Here is a 17796-nt window from a genome sequence, read left to right as displayed (position 1 = left end):
CTACTGTACATCCTTACTTTTTTAGAAAAAAAATTACAAGCATAGTTTCATATTGCGTTGTTAGATGTTTTTTTTTTTCTTAGGTCTCTATAATCAAATCTAACTCTTCTGTATTCATAGATCATGTCATATCAATTGTGAAAGGGATTTTCCTCAAGGGACTCCAACACAAACGTAGATTTTGTAGTACAATTTAAGAAAAAGAAATACCAATACTTAGAACTGGAATAACCCCTCAGGTTTGTAGAAGACAGTTAAATATTGAAGAGTTATGTGCATGTGTTCCTATAGGTCCTATAAGTTTCTTTCTACGGTCTTCTACATTTTAATCCACAACTTGACTCCTGAGCCACAAAAAATCAGCTACCTTTTTTATCGATGGCGGAAGGGAATTGACTATTCTGCCGAATATATTGTTCATTGGAATATCTTTGTTGCTAAATAAAAAATAAAAATATCAGAAAAGTGGAAGAGAAACTTTTGGGACAACCTTATAACTACAGTCAATCCTGTTGGCTTTTTTCCCTTCAATAAACCTCCATTTTTGTGAATATGTCTAGAAACGCTTCGATGTTCACTGTGTTGCCTTTGTAAAGCTGAAGTTAGAAAATATCGATGGAAAATCCATGTTTAATCCAGTTCAACTGTACCTACATTTCAACCAAAACTAATAAATGCACAAGAATGATCAATAAAAGTATACAGCATAAAGTACATGAAGTTGACTAATCATCCCTCCAGAAAAACGCCTCCGATTTCGAATTAAAAATGGTTGGAGGTTAATGAAGGCGTGTGCAGCGAAAAAAACTTTAAAAACTTGGGGTGGGGAGTTAGCCGATGAGTTAAATCAGTGTTTTAATCTTCTGGACAAGTCTGGACAGTACTCAGTCTAGACATTCATACGTAGTTTATTTTTGAATTTATTTTATTCTATTCTGATAATTGGTCTCTTTAACTGAGTTGGAGACGAGGTTGTTATTATCCTTTATTCGTGGATAACGTTTCGGGAACATCGCCTTCTTCGGTGCCTGAAAGGGTGAAACCAAACGTGATTTATCCGATTAAACCCCCTATTCGCACAAAAAAGAAAGTTCTAAGTTTACTGTTAGGTCTGATAGCTACAAGAATAACAGAACATCGTACCTGAGGATCTAGTCGTACATGGAGACTTGTTCTATTTTATTTTTATTTTACTTATTTCTTATTTTGGTTTGGTTTGCTTGAGAATGTTTCGAACCATTGCCCGTGTAATCGTAGCCGAGTGTTTTTACCAAGTGCGCAATACTCACGCGATCATCCAATGTTTACAAAATATTCAACATTTTCTCATTTCATTACCATTTTGATACGGTATTACTTTCTCGGTGGACAAAAGACGCTATAAAACCTCCTCATGTTGATCTATTGCGTTAAACATCACAATTACGCCGGTATATATATACAGGTACGTAGAGGAAGTTGTACGAGACTCTTCCTGAGTGTTGACATTTAAATGAAACCTCACACTTATGCGTGAGCGTATAAGTTTGCACGAATACAGTTCGCTCGAAATTTTGCGATCACTCATTCTCGGGTGTCTCTGTTAAACATCTCGCAGAAGTTAACTCTTCAGTAGTTTTGGTACGTAATGATGAATCCAAGAAGAAACTCCATACGTGTGAAGACATTTTAAAAAAATCACATCCATAAATTATTTGGGCGATTTCAAAGGAACTTCGAAATGTTATTCTCCTCGAAAAACACTTTTACATGATGATTCCAAATGATTCATCGGGTTTTTAATAAATTTATTTTACAAAATATTACACAAAAATAGCCATTGATACATTTGATTGGATGTATAAAAGAACTTATTTTCAAATTTCATATGCACTATTATAAATGTTCTACGTGTTTTCCTCGTTTTTCACGACACACATCTATGCCGTGATCAAGTCCAGCTCATACACGGTCCAGCATGTTCCTGTCAATGTTCTTCAATACAGCAGTGATGCGATCCTGAAGTTCAACCAATGTTCTGCTAAAAGGTGGCACGTACAGATTGTCTTCTACATATCGCCAAAGAAAAAAATCACAAACTGTAAGGTTGGAAGACGTTGGGACCACTTTAAAGGCATCACCCCACGAATCTGAGGTGGTACGGATTTCAGGTGGAGTATTCGTATACGGGATCGTAGATTATGGAGAGGGGGGTGGTTCCGTCCATTTCATCCTAGTTGCCGTAAAAAACGGCCCGGAAGATACGGCTTCGAGCGTTCCGGTGCGCTATTTTCGACAACGAGTTCGATTGGAGCGCGCCAGCCTTGTGCACGCACCACATCTGCTGGGCCGTTTTTTACGGCAATTAAGAAGAAATGGACGGAATCATCCCCCTCTCCATAATCTACTATCCCGTATAAGGATAATCCACCTGAAATCCGTACCAGCTCAATTCGTGTGGTGATGCCTTTAAGAGGACCCTCCAAGACAGGTAGTCACTCGGAGCTTTTTTTCTTTTACAGATGCAGTTTGTTTCCATAAATTGTCGATACCATCGCAGAATGCTTTGTTGGATTGCTGGCTGTGTGTTGTACTGTCTTTGGAGTGCACGATGCACGGTGATGACTGATTCTGTCTTCTCATATTTTAAGACACAAAATGCCTTCTGCTGATTCGTCACCATTTTGCAGTTTTTTTATCATAGTGCCAATTGGTATGTCAAAACGGAACTTGCAACATCATAAATAAAATTTAAGATATCCTCTTTCTATTGATTATTAGTATAAATGGCCATGACCACTACATATTTGAAGCTGTAAGATGTCAAAACCCGATGAATTATTTGAAATAACTTCTGTACTTTTATTTGATCACATTATATGGGGAACAAATAATTTTTCGGTGATGCTGAAAGTTGTTCAGGAATTGTTATTCTATCCTTAAACAGCCTATCTCACGTTGAATTACATCCGAACTCTCTAGACGATAATTTTTGTTTAAAAGTTACAGTTTTCGGAGCACGTTAAGGAAAGCAGAGCGCTAAATTCAAATGAAGATCCATGAAGCCTCGGATTTTTGTGTGTTGTTTTTTGTGCACTATTCAGATTTGTTAAAGTGAGCAAATAAATGATAACGTCGCATCGGAGGTGAACAAGTAGATTTTCTTTGGATCTCGAGCAAACATGGTTATGGCCAGTTAGAGGAAATGTTGAAATTTGATCAGAATCGCTGAACCTCAAATACACGAATGTTTCGGACAAAACTGAGAATATTGGAGCACAATTGGTAGGAAACGACTGTTAACTTTACGCAAGAAAGATGTCGTTGTGTTCTTGCAGCGTTTCCACATACGGAGAATACTGTATCCGGTAACCTTACACAACAAAAAGAGCATGCTTAAAAAATATTTCTTCAAGGAAATTATTCATTTTGTCCCTTCTGTTAGAAAAAAAACCACACATAATACTATGTAAGCAAAAAGGAATATATGGAATATTTTTGAATATGCTTATGCACTGTGACTAATAACTAATATATGAATATTTTTGAATATGCTTATGCACTGTGACTAAACGTCAACGCAGATCCAGAAGATCCAGTGTAATCGGAAGTCTCTATGAAGCTCTGGATGGGTGAGTTTCTCATACAGAATTTTTTAGTGACTTCCGAGAATACTGTTCCTGCGAAAGCTATCCGGAAAATCTCCTTTTGAATTCGATCCATTTACGTAGGTTCCGGAAATCCAACATGAAAGCCTTACTGTAGACTGTCAACTAATCACTGTTTTTGATCTACTCAGTCACATACACAAACTGTGAGGAAGTCGAACATTGGGTGGTCTTCCTGGGTGTTTCTATGTAGGTGGATTGATCGCAGAAGTGTATTTATTTATTATATTCCCAAACGTAATTCTATTCAATGTTTAAAGTCCCAACTTTTTTCACAAGCATTTTGGCGTGAACCGGATTTTCCATATGGATCCATTTTGGTTTTTATGCTCATCTCTAAATCTAATAATACGGGTTCCCAGCCTAGGGATTAACGTACCAAATAAATAAAAAAATGCGTACATTGACACATATAATTCATCTGATGTATGTATTCCTTAGCGAAACAATGGTTGAATGTTGATGAGCACTTGTAAGAAGGAGTCTAACTGGAAGTTATTCGAAGAGATCCTGTAAATCGTCATTTGCCACTATCATGAATTGTGTTATGGATTTGTCGATATAAGGTTGTTCTTCGGAACAAATTTGTGCGATCCTGCTTCATCAAATATCTTCTTTGTATGACAACAAATGTACGATAAAACTCGGGATATAACAACAAAACGAATGAATTGCAGCGAGTGTAAAGGATAGTGAATAATTAAATGAGGTGTATTTGTTCTAGTATTGCATTTGTTATAGATTCCTGCCAATTCTCAGTATGAAAAGCCTTTCAAAATAAGTATGTATATACATAGTGATGCATTTTCTGGAGATAAACTAAAATAAACGAATCAGTGTGAGGAGTGAGAGTTAATACGAACATGTGTACAGCGTTAGCGTATTTGATTTTAAAGCAGAAAAAAAATACTGACTAACACGAAGGTCGGCTAAGTTGAGATTGCATAAAATTGTGCAAGAACATCTTTACTGCTGGATTGTGCATGAACGGAAGAGGCGGTGAAAACTGAGGGAACAACGCAACCGCAGGCATCGCTGGCATCTGAAATTTTTTTTTATTTAATGAATGAATAAATGATTGAATGAATGAACGTAATTATTAGAGGACATATCATTGAGATTGGTTGATAGAGAAATTATTAATCGTCACCAATACAATGCTGGCACGTAAAAAGTTCAGGAAACTTCATTATTTGCTTTTAAAAAAATATAGCAAGCAGCTGTTTAAAGGCCTCACCCCACGAATCTGAGGTGGTACGGATTTCAGGTGGCGTATTCGTATACGGAACTGTAGATTATGGAGAGAAAGGTGATCCCGTCCATTTCTTCCTAATTGCCGTAAAAAACGGCCCGAACGATACGGTTTCAAGCGTTCCGGGGCGCTGTTTTCTACAGCGAGTTCGATTGGAGCGCACCAGCCTTGTGCACGCGCCGCACCTTCCTGAACTTCCGGGCCGTTTTTTTATGGCAATTAGGAAGAAATGGACGGAATCACCCACCTCTCCATAATCTACGATCCCGTATAAGAATACTCAACCCAAAATCCGTACTACCTCAGATTCGTGATGGGGTTATGCCTTTAAGTCCTCAATACGAGCACCTCAATAATGTTTCTTCTAAGTTTTCGGTAAAGCTCTTGCTAAGTACCTACAAATAGAAAATGTTCTTCGGTCGAATAGTTTTTCACGCTTAGACAATGTGCGACTTTTCAGGAACTATTTATCTATAGATTATCTAAAATACATCCTCATATGATATGAATTTGAAGAGAAGAAGTGGAAGTAAGATGATAATACCAAGACATTTTTTTTCTGAATACTTTTAGAGATGTCCCACATTATACCAGTTATATCATCAAACCATCACGAGAAATATTGACTCTTCTACTGCCATTAATGTTATTTATTTGTTGAAAACACAAGTTAAAAGTGTATATTATAAATTATAAGAATTACTATTGAGCAATTATTAAGCGTACATCAAAAATGCAATAAAGAGAATATATAGCTAAGAGTAAATTTATCCCGTAACTGCTCCGGCTTAACTGTCATAGAAGGGGAAAACTTTTCATCCATTAAGCCAAAAAACACTTGACGCGTATTACATATATGATCTATGAAATGCGTAGCAAACATTTGTTTTAAACGATTTTAGTTTTACAATTTTAATCACTTTAGAAGTAGTTTCTTACATTTTCTTTTGTAAACCCAGAGAATGGAGTCATTAGCGCAGTATTTTTATTTTTTTAACACAAATCCAGAAGAGAAGGTGAGAATAGGGACACTAGTGACCAGGACTTCAGGTTCACATAGTGTCAAAAATTTTTCTTTAGTAAAAGTCCATGAATTACTGCTTAAATATCATAACACTTTCTTTATTCGTTTTTTCGAGTCCAACAATTTTTTTACCTTGAAGGGAACCCTCACGATCCTAACACTATAAAATTATAAAAGGTAAAAGTTGTTTCCCAAAAAAGAAGCCTGTTTAGATGCTATGTATACAAAAGAAACAACGACCGGAAATGTCCAGACGAATTAGTTTCTGCATGATAGAATAAAAAGGTCTTGCATTGAGTATGTGTGCATTAACAAAGGTACCAAAAGTTCAGGATATTTCTGTAAAAAGGAATTCCAAACCAAGACATTCCAATCATGACTTACTAGATGGAAACCGAAGGATGTAAGTGCGTGAAATCCGTTTTTATGGGAAAAAATATATTGAGCTATCCTCAACTTATGTAAAACTAATATAAAATGATGTTGTGAAAAAGTGCGTGGGCAGAATTAGAAAAACGAGCAAAAAAAGTAACCGAAGCATTTTTTTCTCACTTTCACCCACAAAAATTTTGCGTTCTACATAATTCTGCCCTTCTTTATGTTTCATCTAATCCTCCTTACGCAAAAAAGATCATATTCTTGTATTTAAGCGAGTGGTCCTACGAATTAGCGGTTTTTTTCTTTTCTTTTTTTTTTCTTTTTTAGACAACTGTAACACACAGAAGGAAAGGGAAATTATTCTTAGGTAACGCTATTTAGCCTTACTTATTCATTTATGTTTTTTCTACAATTAGCGATATGAAACTTCTAAGGGGACCACGAATTCTTGTTAAATTTCTACAATTTTTCCTCTCTCTTTTTAAACTAGAGGAATTTTTAGGCACTTCTTTGCATCAAGATAGGATTGATGAATTTCGGTATCAAAAAATCCTCTTCGATAACTATGCTTAGAATCATAAGTCGTTTTTCCTTTCGCAAAAAAAAACGGATTCATACAGATAGTTATAGCACTTTCTGCTAATGCTAACTATTGTATCAATCCTTCCTATCAGCCCTTACTTGGAATATTTTCTTGCAAAAGTTGCTATTTTCTTGTAGTGCATACGAGAATACTGTAGGACTTCGTTGGACCTCCGTAGTTAATTTGATCGATAATTGAGTCAAAGCAATTGAACTTAAACGTATCCCATACCACCTAAGGTATTTTCTTTAGCAATTTTGAGAAGAAACCTCAATCGAAGCGGTTTAAAGCTAGAAATTTTACACAGAGTTCTTCTAGAAACGCACAAACCAACGACTCCTACATTCTTCAAAAGGCTGAGTTTTTTTCGGTTTTTTTTTTTTTCGAGAGAAAGAGAGAAAGAGGTTCACAAAATGAAACATTCTTTTTTACGACATCTTTTGATATTATTAGAAACTAATTCTCATTGAAAACACAAGACAGATATTTGAGACATGAGGTGGACAGTAAATTTACTACTGGAAAGTGACTTTGGGCAATCAAGGACAACATACGTCAGTTGAAGTAAGCTGAGACTCTCTGAGGAAAATCCATTTAGAAATCCCTCCCAACCCGCATTACTATTTCTCCTGCACTGCTGAATATATGTTTAATTATACGACAAGTCTCATCTTCCCCCTCTTTTTTCGAATGCCCAACTTTTTTTTTCTTGAAAACTACCATTATTATCTCTCGTGGATCACTGCGTATATGTGTGACTTCTGGATGGATGGTACAGATGGTCAAGGAATACTCCTACTTTTAGGAATGAGTCTTTTTATGTTGTTTATGAAGAATTTTGTATGTATTGTCCGAAAAGTTGCTAATCACTCAATTAGAAAGTTGGCTCGAATACAAACTAAGGCATATAAAAGTCCCTTGCGTACCAACCCACTTGGGATGCGCCAACGCGTTTTACTGGAATTCGTAAACACTGAGGTTGTAGAACGCGTATTGGCCTATACAATGACTTTCGGAGGCCAACCGATGATCAAGTCAGTGTTTTTCTCCTCCAAGACAAGTCTGACACCAATTTATCGACCCCGGAGGGACCAAAGGCTTGGTTGGCACTAGGACAGTTCGAACCATCGATCGACAGCGAACATCTTACCGACTGCGCTACACCCGCACCCCCCTAAACTAAGACATATAAATAATCATAAATGTCGCACGATGAATCAAAAGAAGTAGTTCCACTTTTCTGCTAATGGTATCCTCAAATTTGATAGAATAAGATGAGAGAGAAACTTATTTTTCATTATACAGTACACCCTGTTGAACAGTATAAGTACATTAAACACGTCTAGTTTGAAAAAAAATAATGATAAACTCACTACAACCTGATGCTGATCGGAATTTCCTTCCGTGTGAAAACCTTCGTTTGGATTATTGTGACTTCTTTCGTTGGCGTTTCGTTGAAGCTCGACAATTTTTGCTTCGAGGTGATTAATTTTCTGCTCATATTCCAACATTTTTGACTGAGAAGCGCTTAATTTCTCCTTGACAACCTTAACAACATTAATTGTCTTTTAACATAAATTTTAATAAGAGAATAACGCGATGACGAACTTGACAATCAAAACATTTAGCTGGTGTATCGCCAGCTTGACTGCTTGTTCCGCTTGTGTGGGAATCAGATACGGTAGGTGATGGCTGTTCTAGCTCCTTATTGTTCAAAGCAAGTTTACATGGTGGTTCACACTGAAAAGTATTAGTTTTATTTCCAGAAAAGAAATTCATTTAAACTATAAAATGGTGGTAGAACTGCGTTCACCTTATCATCAACTTCGATACGAACGACATCGGTAACCTGTTGCGGCCGAGTTGCTTTCCTTTTCTGGCTGCCACGGGCATCTTCTCCTTTTCGAGTCGACATACAACATGGATCGACAATCACTGACTGAAACAATTGATCATATTATAGGTGCAAAAAAAAAGACGAAGAATGACTACGGTATTGGAGCGTTTAACGAAATTTCCTCACAGTAGGACTTGTATCATGATTGATATCCTCATCATGTAGATCGTCTTCTTCCATTTTTATCTCAAGTGCGTCATAATCGACCTCTTCTGAGAGCTCAGAATGCCTCTAAAATTTCTTCACTAAACATAGGTGCTGGAGCAACCTCAATTAGCTCAACTTCCTCACCACATCAAAAGTTGTGTCTGCGTTACCAGGTGTGTTTGTTTGTTGTGTGACACCAAGATTAGGAGCAAAAGGATTATTTGCCAACCATGCAGATAACCATTGATTTGAGGATAGAGCTGTCAAATCCATTGCAGGAAGAAGATTCCCCTGAATATCAAGAACATATAATTCATCATTTACTATAATAAAATAAAATGTAATGTATATTAAGCAGATGATTATCTATTATAAAGCTACAGCTATATCATTTCAATTTTAACATGATATGGTTGTTCTTTTTTCAAATTACTTTTTGTTTTCCCAGTATCCTCTCCGAAACCATCTATAAAATTAGTTCAGATGAATGAACATTACATTTATAATGATTAGATCAACGATTTATGTATTATGAGGAAAACAATAGACATACAGTTTTTGAGCGATTAACTCGAGTGTACAGATTATACATGTCTGGTGAAAATCTCCGACTTTACAGTGAATTGTGCCTGCTCATTCAGTTACTGTATCCGAAAAATACTTCCCCTTATGTCGATTTTTTTCCGTTTTTTTCCTCAATCTATGCAAATGATCCGAACTTAAATTAAAATTTGAAAAATTCTGAAAAAGTTGAACTCGACTAATAGAATAATATGATTATTGTTCGCCTTAGAAGTTACCTTAAACATTTAGAATGCCGGAAATATTGGATGAAGACTACTTGTTCAGTGAAACTCCCACCGATCAGAGTCATAATGAACGAAGTCAGAAGCGTAGTGCACATGAGAACAAAAAAAAAAAAGATTTTCCGATGGAATGAAGATGATGGATTTAATAAAATATATGAGTCCTTCTTAGATTGCGAAGGAATAGGTGTTGTAAGCTTATTTTAACAAATGAAAGTCATAATGGTTATTACTGTAAAAGCAAGTGGTTTTGGCAAGAGTTTGTGAATAGAAACGAAGCAATAGTATCTTTATTTTTCAAATTTCGAAAACGAAAAAAAAAACATTTATAGAATTTCAGAAAGTTACCTACAACTTTCAATGATGTCATACTGGTTCATAATGTCAAGGTTTTATCGCATGATATGATAAAACTTTTACTCTCTAATATCTTCTTATACGACCATAAATCGAAATTGATATAAATGTTTGTCATATCGCCAACAAAACAACGCAAACTGGATCACAAAAAAAAAACTTGATAAGATCCTTCAAAAAAAGTAGACTTTGTAATGTATTTTTCAATGTTATTTTTGAGAGATTTATATATGTGAGAAGACGTAATGCTAAGAGAAATTCATTAGAAAAATCTACACTATATAGATTTATTTTGTTCCGCTAATACGGTTGGTACTATATAGATCATGAGAAGACTATATAGTCTCGAATTTCATCAAAATAAAATAAAAAACTTAGTTTTTTTCTTATAAAAGAGAGAAATCCGAAACAAAATGCATGTATTTTAGGAGAAGGTAAAAGTAAGGCTTACTTTCTTCATGGTTGCCAGCAGGTTCTCCGTCTTCATGATCGTGGGAAAGATCGAATTGATAGCGGCATTGTTGTTTACAGTTTTTGCATTGTTGTTATTATTACTGTTACTGCTGCTAGTGCTATGATTAAGAAATTGATGTTTAAACAACGATTCCGTTGGGAATGATGGTGAACTCCGTGGTGAATCATCGAGAGAGTTACCGGGCCCGTCTGAAATAAGAATGAATGAGGAATATTGAATTTATTTTTACATATTAATTTTTTCTAGATATACTAATCATATCATACCTTCTGTTGAGCTTCTGGCTAGTATGGCAACCTCACCAGGTGTACCATTTCGTAGCATACTTTGCATGTGAATATGCAAACTGGTCTTATCCGGAAATGCCCAATTACAGCATCTGCACATGAACATTCTAGAAATGCTGTGGATTCGAAACATGTGAGAGCGAAGCGTTTCATTACCTAAAAACAATTAAATAAGAAATATATGTCCTTGATTTCCCGGAAGCTGTATTGTCATTATTATTGTTACTGTTCAACTGTGTAATCAATTGCAATTTAATGCAAATCATTTTTTCTAAAATAAATTTACAGAACTCTCTAACTTGCAGACAACCTTGTAAAAGTTGTATTCGTTTTTTTTTCCTTTCAAATCACCAGAAAATTACCTTGTTACTGAACCACTGAACATTCTTTCATCCTACTAATTCTCCGTATTCAACAAAGCTGTAGTTTGAATTTTGAATAAATACTTAGTAATTTATTATGGTAATTTGATGGTAATTAAGTGTAGGAAACACCACATTGTTCGAACCGAAATGCTTTTTGTCTAGCATTCATTTCAAAAGCATTTGTCCAGACACAATCTCATGACGGCACCCGTTGTTTCTCCATCCCCAAACAACGTTCGTGCATAATCAGCTCTTTGTGCGGATTGAAGCAGAATCTGACAAATGTGCAGGCGGTTCTCTTCCTCACTGTCAACGAAAACGAACTATCGAGCTGTTGTGTGACTCATTTTAACCCTCATTCTATAGAGGGAATTCAGCAGCAGGAAAACATCACTGTGAATGAGTCACGAATGCTGTTATGCTAACCTTAAGGTCAGTAGGTGACCGTACATTGGTACAAATCTTTACTGATACCAACTTGGTGAGATAGATACTATCTACGACTGACCATCCTTGACCTGATGCAGACTGGTGTTCCTTAGCTGCACCTGTCTGCGTGTAACATCCTTATCGATTCTGCCGAAAGTAACTCGGGAGATTCTCAGGAAGAAGATCGCGTGCAGCTTTGAGACCTTGATCGTTATCGCTTCAGGTCAAGCCCCTCATGATGGATCGTACTGTACTCATCCTCATATAAGTAGCTCTCTCTACTCGTTCAAAACCATGCTAAGATTGTGCGCTGTCCGCAAGAAGGCGTAATTAGTTGAGTGAGGTCAGTGGGTAGCGCGTCCTTGGTACAGTGAGTCTGACCTCTTACGGGACCATAACAGGAAGCCGCTACAATTAGGGTATGCAAACAGGAGTCGTGTGCGGATAGTCGCGAATAGTGCGAGCGACTCGTTGCGCAATCGGAGGCGAATCGGCTACGTGTGACGACGAGCTGCACCACTCAGTGCTATTCAGTCAGTAAAATCGCGCGAGAAATCCAAAAAGCGAAAGTATCGCCGGTGAACAAAAAAAAATATGGATATTCTACTAGAATTTACCTCCACTACTGCTTAGGATGAACAATAGTAGTAACAATAACAATAATAACAATTATTAAACTGATAATATTCCATTGAAACAATTTCTGGATTCTGGGCAACAGTACTACTTACAATCACTACTTTCACTTGAAGAAACAATGAAACAGTACACATGCTTCAAAAAATTATTTGCTTTTGATTCGAAACATCTCACGCCATGAGACAAAGCGTTGAAAATCAAGAAGAAACTTTAAAAAAAAATCAATTTCAAGAAGAATCGGAATAGTTCCTGGAAGAAGTAAAACTTAGAGATTTGATTTATAACTCCCAAACAATCAAAGAGCGTATGAATTTTGTCAGCTGGTATTTAGGTCAGCGCCATAATGAAATTCACCACATAAAGGTCCTGCACGGAAAAAATAATCAGAATGGACCCGTCTTCTTACATGTAGCAAACAACGTTCACGTCCATGGATGACAATTCCTTTACATTCTTTAGTCACAGACGATCTTGTTTATTTCTGTGACGAACAAAAATAAGACCAGGAATGTTTGCATGATTTTAGTAGTTAACATTTGAATGAAACGTTTCACACACTTCCAAATAACGGTACAATTGTTTGTCGTAGCATTTTGGTGGCCCACTTGATAAATGTTCATTTGGGTCCTATCAGTGCATCCAGAAGCTATTGAAAATACTTCTGCATCCAGTCTAGTTTAATTCTCTCCTCTTCTTTAGTGTTAATATGTTTCTGATCGCGAGGTAAACGTCTACCTTTCGATGTAACTGAGTAGAAGATTTGTGTGCGACTCAAAATGCTTACGAGTGTAACGTCTAAGCACACGCTACCGTATCCATCTACGGTGTACAAACAGCACGCGCGGAGCAGCTATTAGGAGCACAAATAGTGTCGGATAAGCTGACTTGAACACGGGCAACGAGTGCTGTACGCAAATATGCAGTGGCAAAGCGTCTACTTTCACACCTTCTATCGTATAAGGTCAAAGACGCTCAAGAATGCGCAATACGGCTGTCATGTATGTGCTCTGTACATACGTACAGTTTCGCACCCCTCAAAGCCCTCCGTGAGGCAGCGAAAGGAACAAGCCAGCCGAGGCCATGATGAGCACAATCCAGAATGGCGGCTAGTTATCGTGTTCGTCCCTGATGATGCCAGCCGACGGCATGCATCATATTGCCAGACAGTGGTGCTGTGCGCTCTCGGGAGGCCCCCTCTGACTAGCGCTATCACGATAACCAGTTCTGTGGAAATGGAAAGCTCACGTAATGTTCGTTCAGTTGATGCGACAACAGAGGGTGAAAGCACAAATAGGGATGTGTGCCATTGAAGATGTTTATTGTTTTCTGTAGGATAGGAATAGGAAGAGATGGACAAAATCCAGGTGAAAATGTCGGGAAATAAACGAAAACTCTGAAGAACTCACTGGAAATTTCTTGATTACATTGAGTGCACGTGTAGCTCTTAAAATGTGCTTGCATCCGATGCCTGCTGAGTGATGATGAATGACAGAAGATTTTACCGCAAACAGAGCACGGAAACTGTCCTAGAAAAAAGAAGAGACCGTATCTCTGCTTCACATTCATTTCAAACATTTCCAATATCAGCGGTGTCGCTGAATTTACAGCTGTATCGACCAGAAACAGTTGATCTTATAGTTTATTTCAGTCAGAAAACAGCAATGAAAGTACATATGGCAGATCCTCCACCGCGGCTAATGACATCCAGTGAAGGGTAAACCACAAAAAAAAACACGCACAAACATGGTCACTAACCTTTGAGATCCGGTCTTTTTAGCTCTGCTCTGTAGGGCATTGTCCCTTAAAATGTTTGTCAGTAATTTATTCACTGTGTAAAAGGTTGCACATGGAAAACAGAACAGAAAGGAAATCAATCAAGCTGGAACTAATACGAAACTTAACGGCAAATGTATACATCAAAACGAGGTTTTATCATTTGTTTTAGGAGAAAAGAGAAAACCCCTCTGGCAAAGCTGAAAGTCTATCCAATAACATACAGCAAATAGTATAACTGTTTACTAGGATCGTTTATGAAAAAAATTTGGCGGATTGGAATAAAAACACGCGAATCCGATGAAAACAAGATATAAGAGAGCGGGAAAAGGTAAAAACAAGAGTTCAGGAAGAATTGGTGTCGGATTTGAGAACGAACAACAGTTTGACGTTCGGTAAAGCGAAACGATCGGATCGTGTATGAAGCGGACAGTGAGGGGTGAGATGATGTGACACGAAGAAGTCGGAAATGGAACATAAGCAGTGAGGGCATGATCAGTGACGGCGTGTGTTAATCGCCTGTTTGCTAGTGACAGTGAACAAGAATAAGAGGGAGCGAGAGGGTTGAGAGAGATAAAATGTGTAACAGACGAATAATAGCCAATGAGGAGACAGCAAAGCACAGCAAACACAACCGGGCGCCCCGTTTACTGTCAATAAGCTGGCCGTCGTCCGGAATACGGTAGCTCGAGAGCGCGCCGAGCACCACCTCAACAAACCCCCTTACCTATTCAGCACAGACAACCACCTTTCCACGTAAACCCACAGCACTTCATCTCACATCAACGTCAGTCGATAGACGACAAGCAAACATCGAGTGGAGGATAACGGAAGAACGATTCGGTTAGCGCAAAGCTGAGTAGCGAACGATTCGACGAAACGTCTCCATACCATACGCGACCAAAAGTTGAGATACACAACAACACTGCAGTAGCTCTGGGTCCTAGTCTCGTCACATGAATGCACTAATGCTTACTGTACGGGGGGGAACGCTCGCGCACATCACAGGTAATGCTTCAGAAATGGTGAAAACCCGTTTTTTGTCGTGCGAGCAACACGACTGATGAGGATAGTGCAAAGTCGCGAGAGCTAATTGGTCCCGACACAGCATCATCGATACTGTACGCACGACATTATGCACTTCACAATTTTGTGCTCTGCACTGCGCGATCATTTCGTCAGAAATATGCGATGCTTTGCGATGAAATTCAGAGGTACATAGGGATGAACGAGGTGGATTGGTGGGGCGGGTGGGGGGAGAGAGCATGCGATGAAACATATGAGGAAGAAGTTCAACGGGTTACCTCAAATCGGGGCGTGGGTACGAGCATCGAGTCGAGTGAAAACAACTTGTCGCGGCTTACGATCGATCGCTACAATGAGCTACAATAACAACATAACACGACGGTAATCTCTCACAAACAGTTCTCAAAGCCGCTAGAACGAGTAGATCAGCGACTGGAGCATTCCCTACATTCATTGAGGTTAGAAGGGAAAAACACTGTATGTAAACACTGTAGTTGTTTTATATGAGGTTATCGATGAGGAGTTTGAAGGAATAGATCTACTATCAGATATGTATTCGTAGATCTAAGTTCATGATCTACTCAATATCGACGGGGCCCAGCGTATGCCACAATCAGATCACAGGTGGGCGCACCCTGGTAGATCAAGAGAAGATGTCAATACATCACCGATGGGAAAGCTATAACATCTCTAAAATTATTACTTTCAGATACTTTGCATTTTTATAACAAAATAAAATCGTAATATTACACAAATCACAAGAGCATATGCCTGAGACTAAGAAGTAGCCATAGTTTCCATATTTTTACTCAACAGATGAGCTTATTTGTTCTTTTACTATACATCTATACTATCATCTAGCACCTCTTGAGTGAGAAAGCGTTGAAATGGTAAAGTAATTTGATATATTTCATTTCTACTGTCATAGCACAACTGCATGATTCTTAATATCTTCGCATATTCCTCAGTCGAATCTAATTCTACCCTCCAAGGATGCTCGCCGCAGTTCCGAATTCGAAATGCGATCGGATAAGGATGAAAAAAAAAACAAAAAAAACCATATTAAGCAACATTATCCACCGTTAAGTCTGAGCTCTGTGGAATTCTAATAATTTCCCCGTGACCTAACGTTTCCACTAATGCAATAATTTTGCGAAATCTGGAACAAAGTCCGTAAAATGCTGCAGATCACATTAGCAATGATAGAATTTTTTTTTAGAAAAATGAAAAAGTAGTTTCAAGAAGAACATAGCTATATTTGAAACATTCTACAGTACATGGTAATGACAAATGCAGTGATTTAAACGTGAATTACATCCAACAATGCCTTCGGTTTTTTTTTTTTTTGGTTTTTTGCATCTTGCCGGCACATAAAATGATGGTGTAAAATTGAATCAGAATAACTAAAAAAAGAGAATTTGAAGGGATAAAGTACAGAGAAACACACTGCCTCGGATAAATGGTCATCCACGTGTCCAGAGAACATCAGAAATAGGCCAATTTTGAGACGAAAGTGAAAGATATCATAATTTTTTTGCTTTAAAAAAAATAAGGATACTATAGCATTGAGGAACAGCTGGCTCGAACGCGAAGGTAATCAGGGGTCATGCAATCAGATGACGGGATCAATAGCAGCAAACCGGTGCCAGGTTTCGGCAATACCAGTTTTCAGAAACTTGCGTGATGATGGCGATTATCATATTAAATCGACGAATTGCCCAATGTTTTTGTGCTTGCTCTCAGGATGCTGCTGTTGATGCTCCATTGTCGTTGGAAAGTGCTCTCGTTGGTCCCATCTGTTTTGGAGTTCTACAACCCGGTGAACGATGTGAAGGACGTTCCAGAATGTGTTCACATAAGCTCGAATACTGTGGACTGGTTATTACTGGAGAGATAAGACGAGGTCGCGAAGACTGTCGGCACGTAAATGAGGGCTAGTGGCTCACTAAGAGCCGGCCTTGGCCCGATGCCCGTACAATAGTCCGATCCCACCCAATCACTCTCTTCCGTTGCGCTTATGGACATCGGTATTGTCGTAGCGTCGCGTAGAGAAGAAACGATTCGCAGAACAAAACGTCAGCATACGATGATGATGCGTTCGAACCAGAATCACCTCAAGAGGGCGTCCAGACAGACCAAAGGGCGCAAGACCGTCCGTGAACCGCTGGAAGATTGCGCGTTCTAGCGCTTACGTCATATTCCGAAAAGCAGGCGGCGTGGATTTTAGCGTATAAATAGGTCGACGGTTGAGGATGTGATGTGACTGTAAACGTTTAGCATTCGCTTAAAGAGCACAATTGCCGTGCTGGCCTATTTTGACGCGAAACCAACTAATGCTTCCGTCATGAATAGATAGTTTCTTGACGAAGAGATTTCGGCTCTTCTAAAAGCTACTCGATCCAATTATGTTAAAGAAGAGAATAGCTCTACTAGTCAGAATATAAAACATAAGTGAAAATATTCAAAGAAAATTCTATAGGTGTTTACAAATTGCTTCGAACTTGTGAAAATACACATTATAAACTGAGGCGTTAAAATTAGCTCCGATTAAAATGGTCCTTCTACAGAAGAGAAATGAATGTGGACCGCGAAGCTGAACGACTCGACAGCACGCGAAGGTTTCGAATCGGCAGCAATAGGGATTTTCATAGCTGGTTGTGGAGAAATTTTTCCATAGGACGCGGCTCGCACCACTGAAAAGTCGACCTATT

The 17796-nt window shown here is 38.1% G+C and overlaps 2 protein-coding genes across 3 annotated transcripts; one reads left to right on the top strand and one right to left on the bottom strand.

Moving 5' to 3' along the window:
• Positions 1-4560: 4560 nt before the first annotated feature.
• Positions 4561-14081, bottom strand: RB195_021662 (uncharacterized protein; the record flags this gene model as incomplete). Of its 2 annotated transcripts, none has more annotated exons than XM_064208518.1 (10): positions 4561-4689; positions 8258-8431; positions 8493-8624; positions 8698-8823; positions 8908-9012; positions 9073-9219; positions 10543-10754; positions 10833-11009; positions 13693-13812; positions 14042-14081. In XM_064208518.1, the coding sequence occupies 10 exons, from the start codon at positions 14079-14081 to the stop codon at positions 4561-4563; spliced, it is 1362 nt and encodes a 453-aa protein (XP_064064399.1). The 2 variants fall into 2 exon arrangements, with proteins under 2 accessions (XP_064064399.1, XP_064064400.1); XM_064208519.1 differs by having other exon boundaries at positions 8264-8431.
• A 2687-nt stretch (positions 14082-16768) lies between these two features.
• RB195_021661 (uncharacterized protein) lies at positions 16769-17023 on the top strand (the record flags this gene model as incomplete). The annotated part of the gene is made up of 1 exon (XM_013436949.2): positions 16769-17023. The coding sequence occupies one exon, from the start codon at positions 16769-16771 to the stop codon at positions 17021-17023; it is 255 nt and encodes an 84-aa protein (XP_013292403.2).
• Positions 17024-17796: the final 773 nt, after the last annotated feature.

This window comes from Necator americanus, chromosome X (assembly GCF_031761385.1).
Source record: "Necator americanus strain Aroian chromosome X, whole genome shotgun sequence".
Classification (NCBI taxonomy): domain Eukaryota; kingdom Metazoa; phylum Nematoda; class Chromadorea; order Rhabditida; family Ancylostomatidae; genus Necator; species Necator americanus.
Note: the sequence above shows the minus strand (reverse complement) of the source record. Positions and strands in the feature narration are given on the sequence as shown.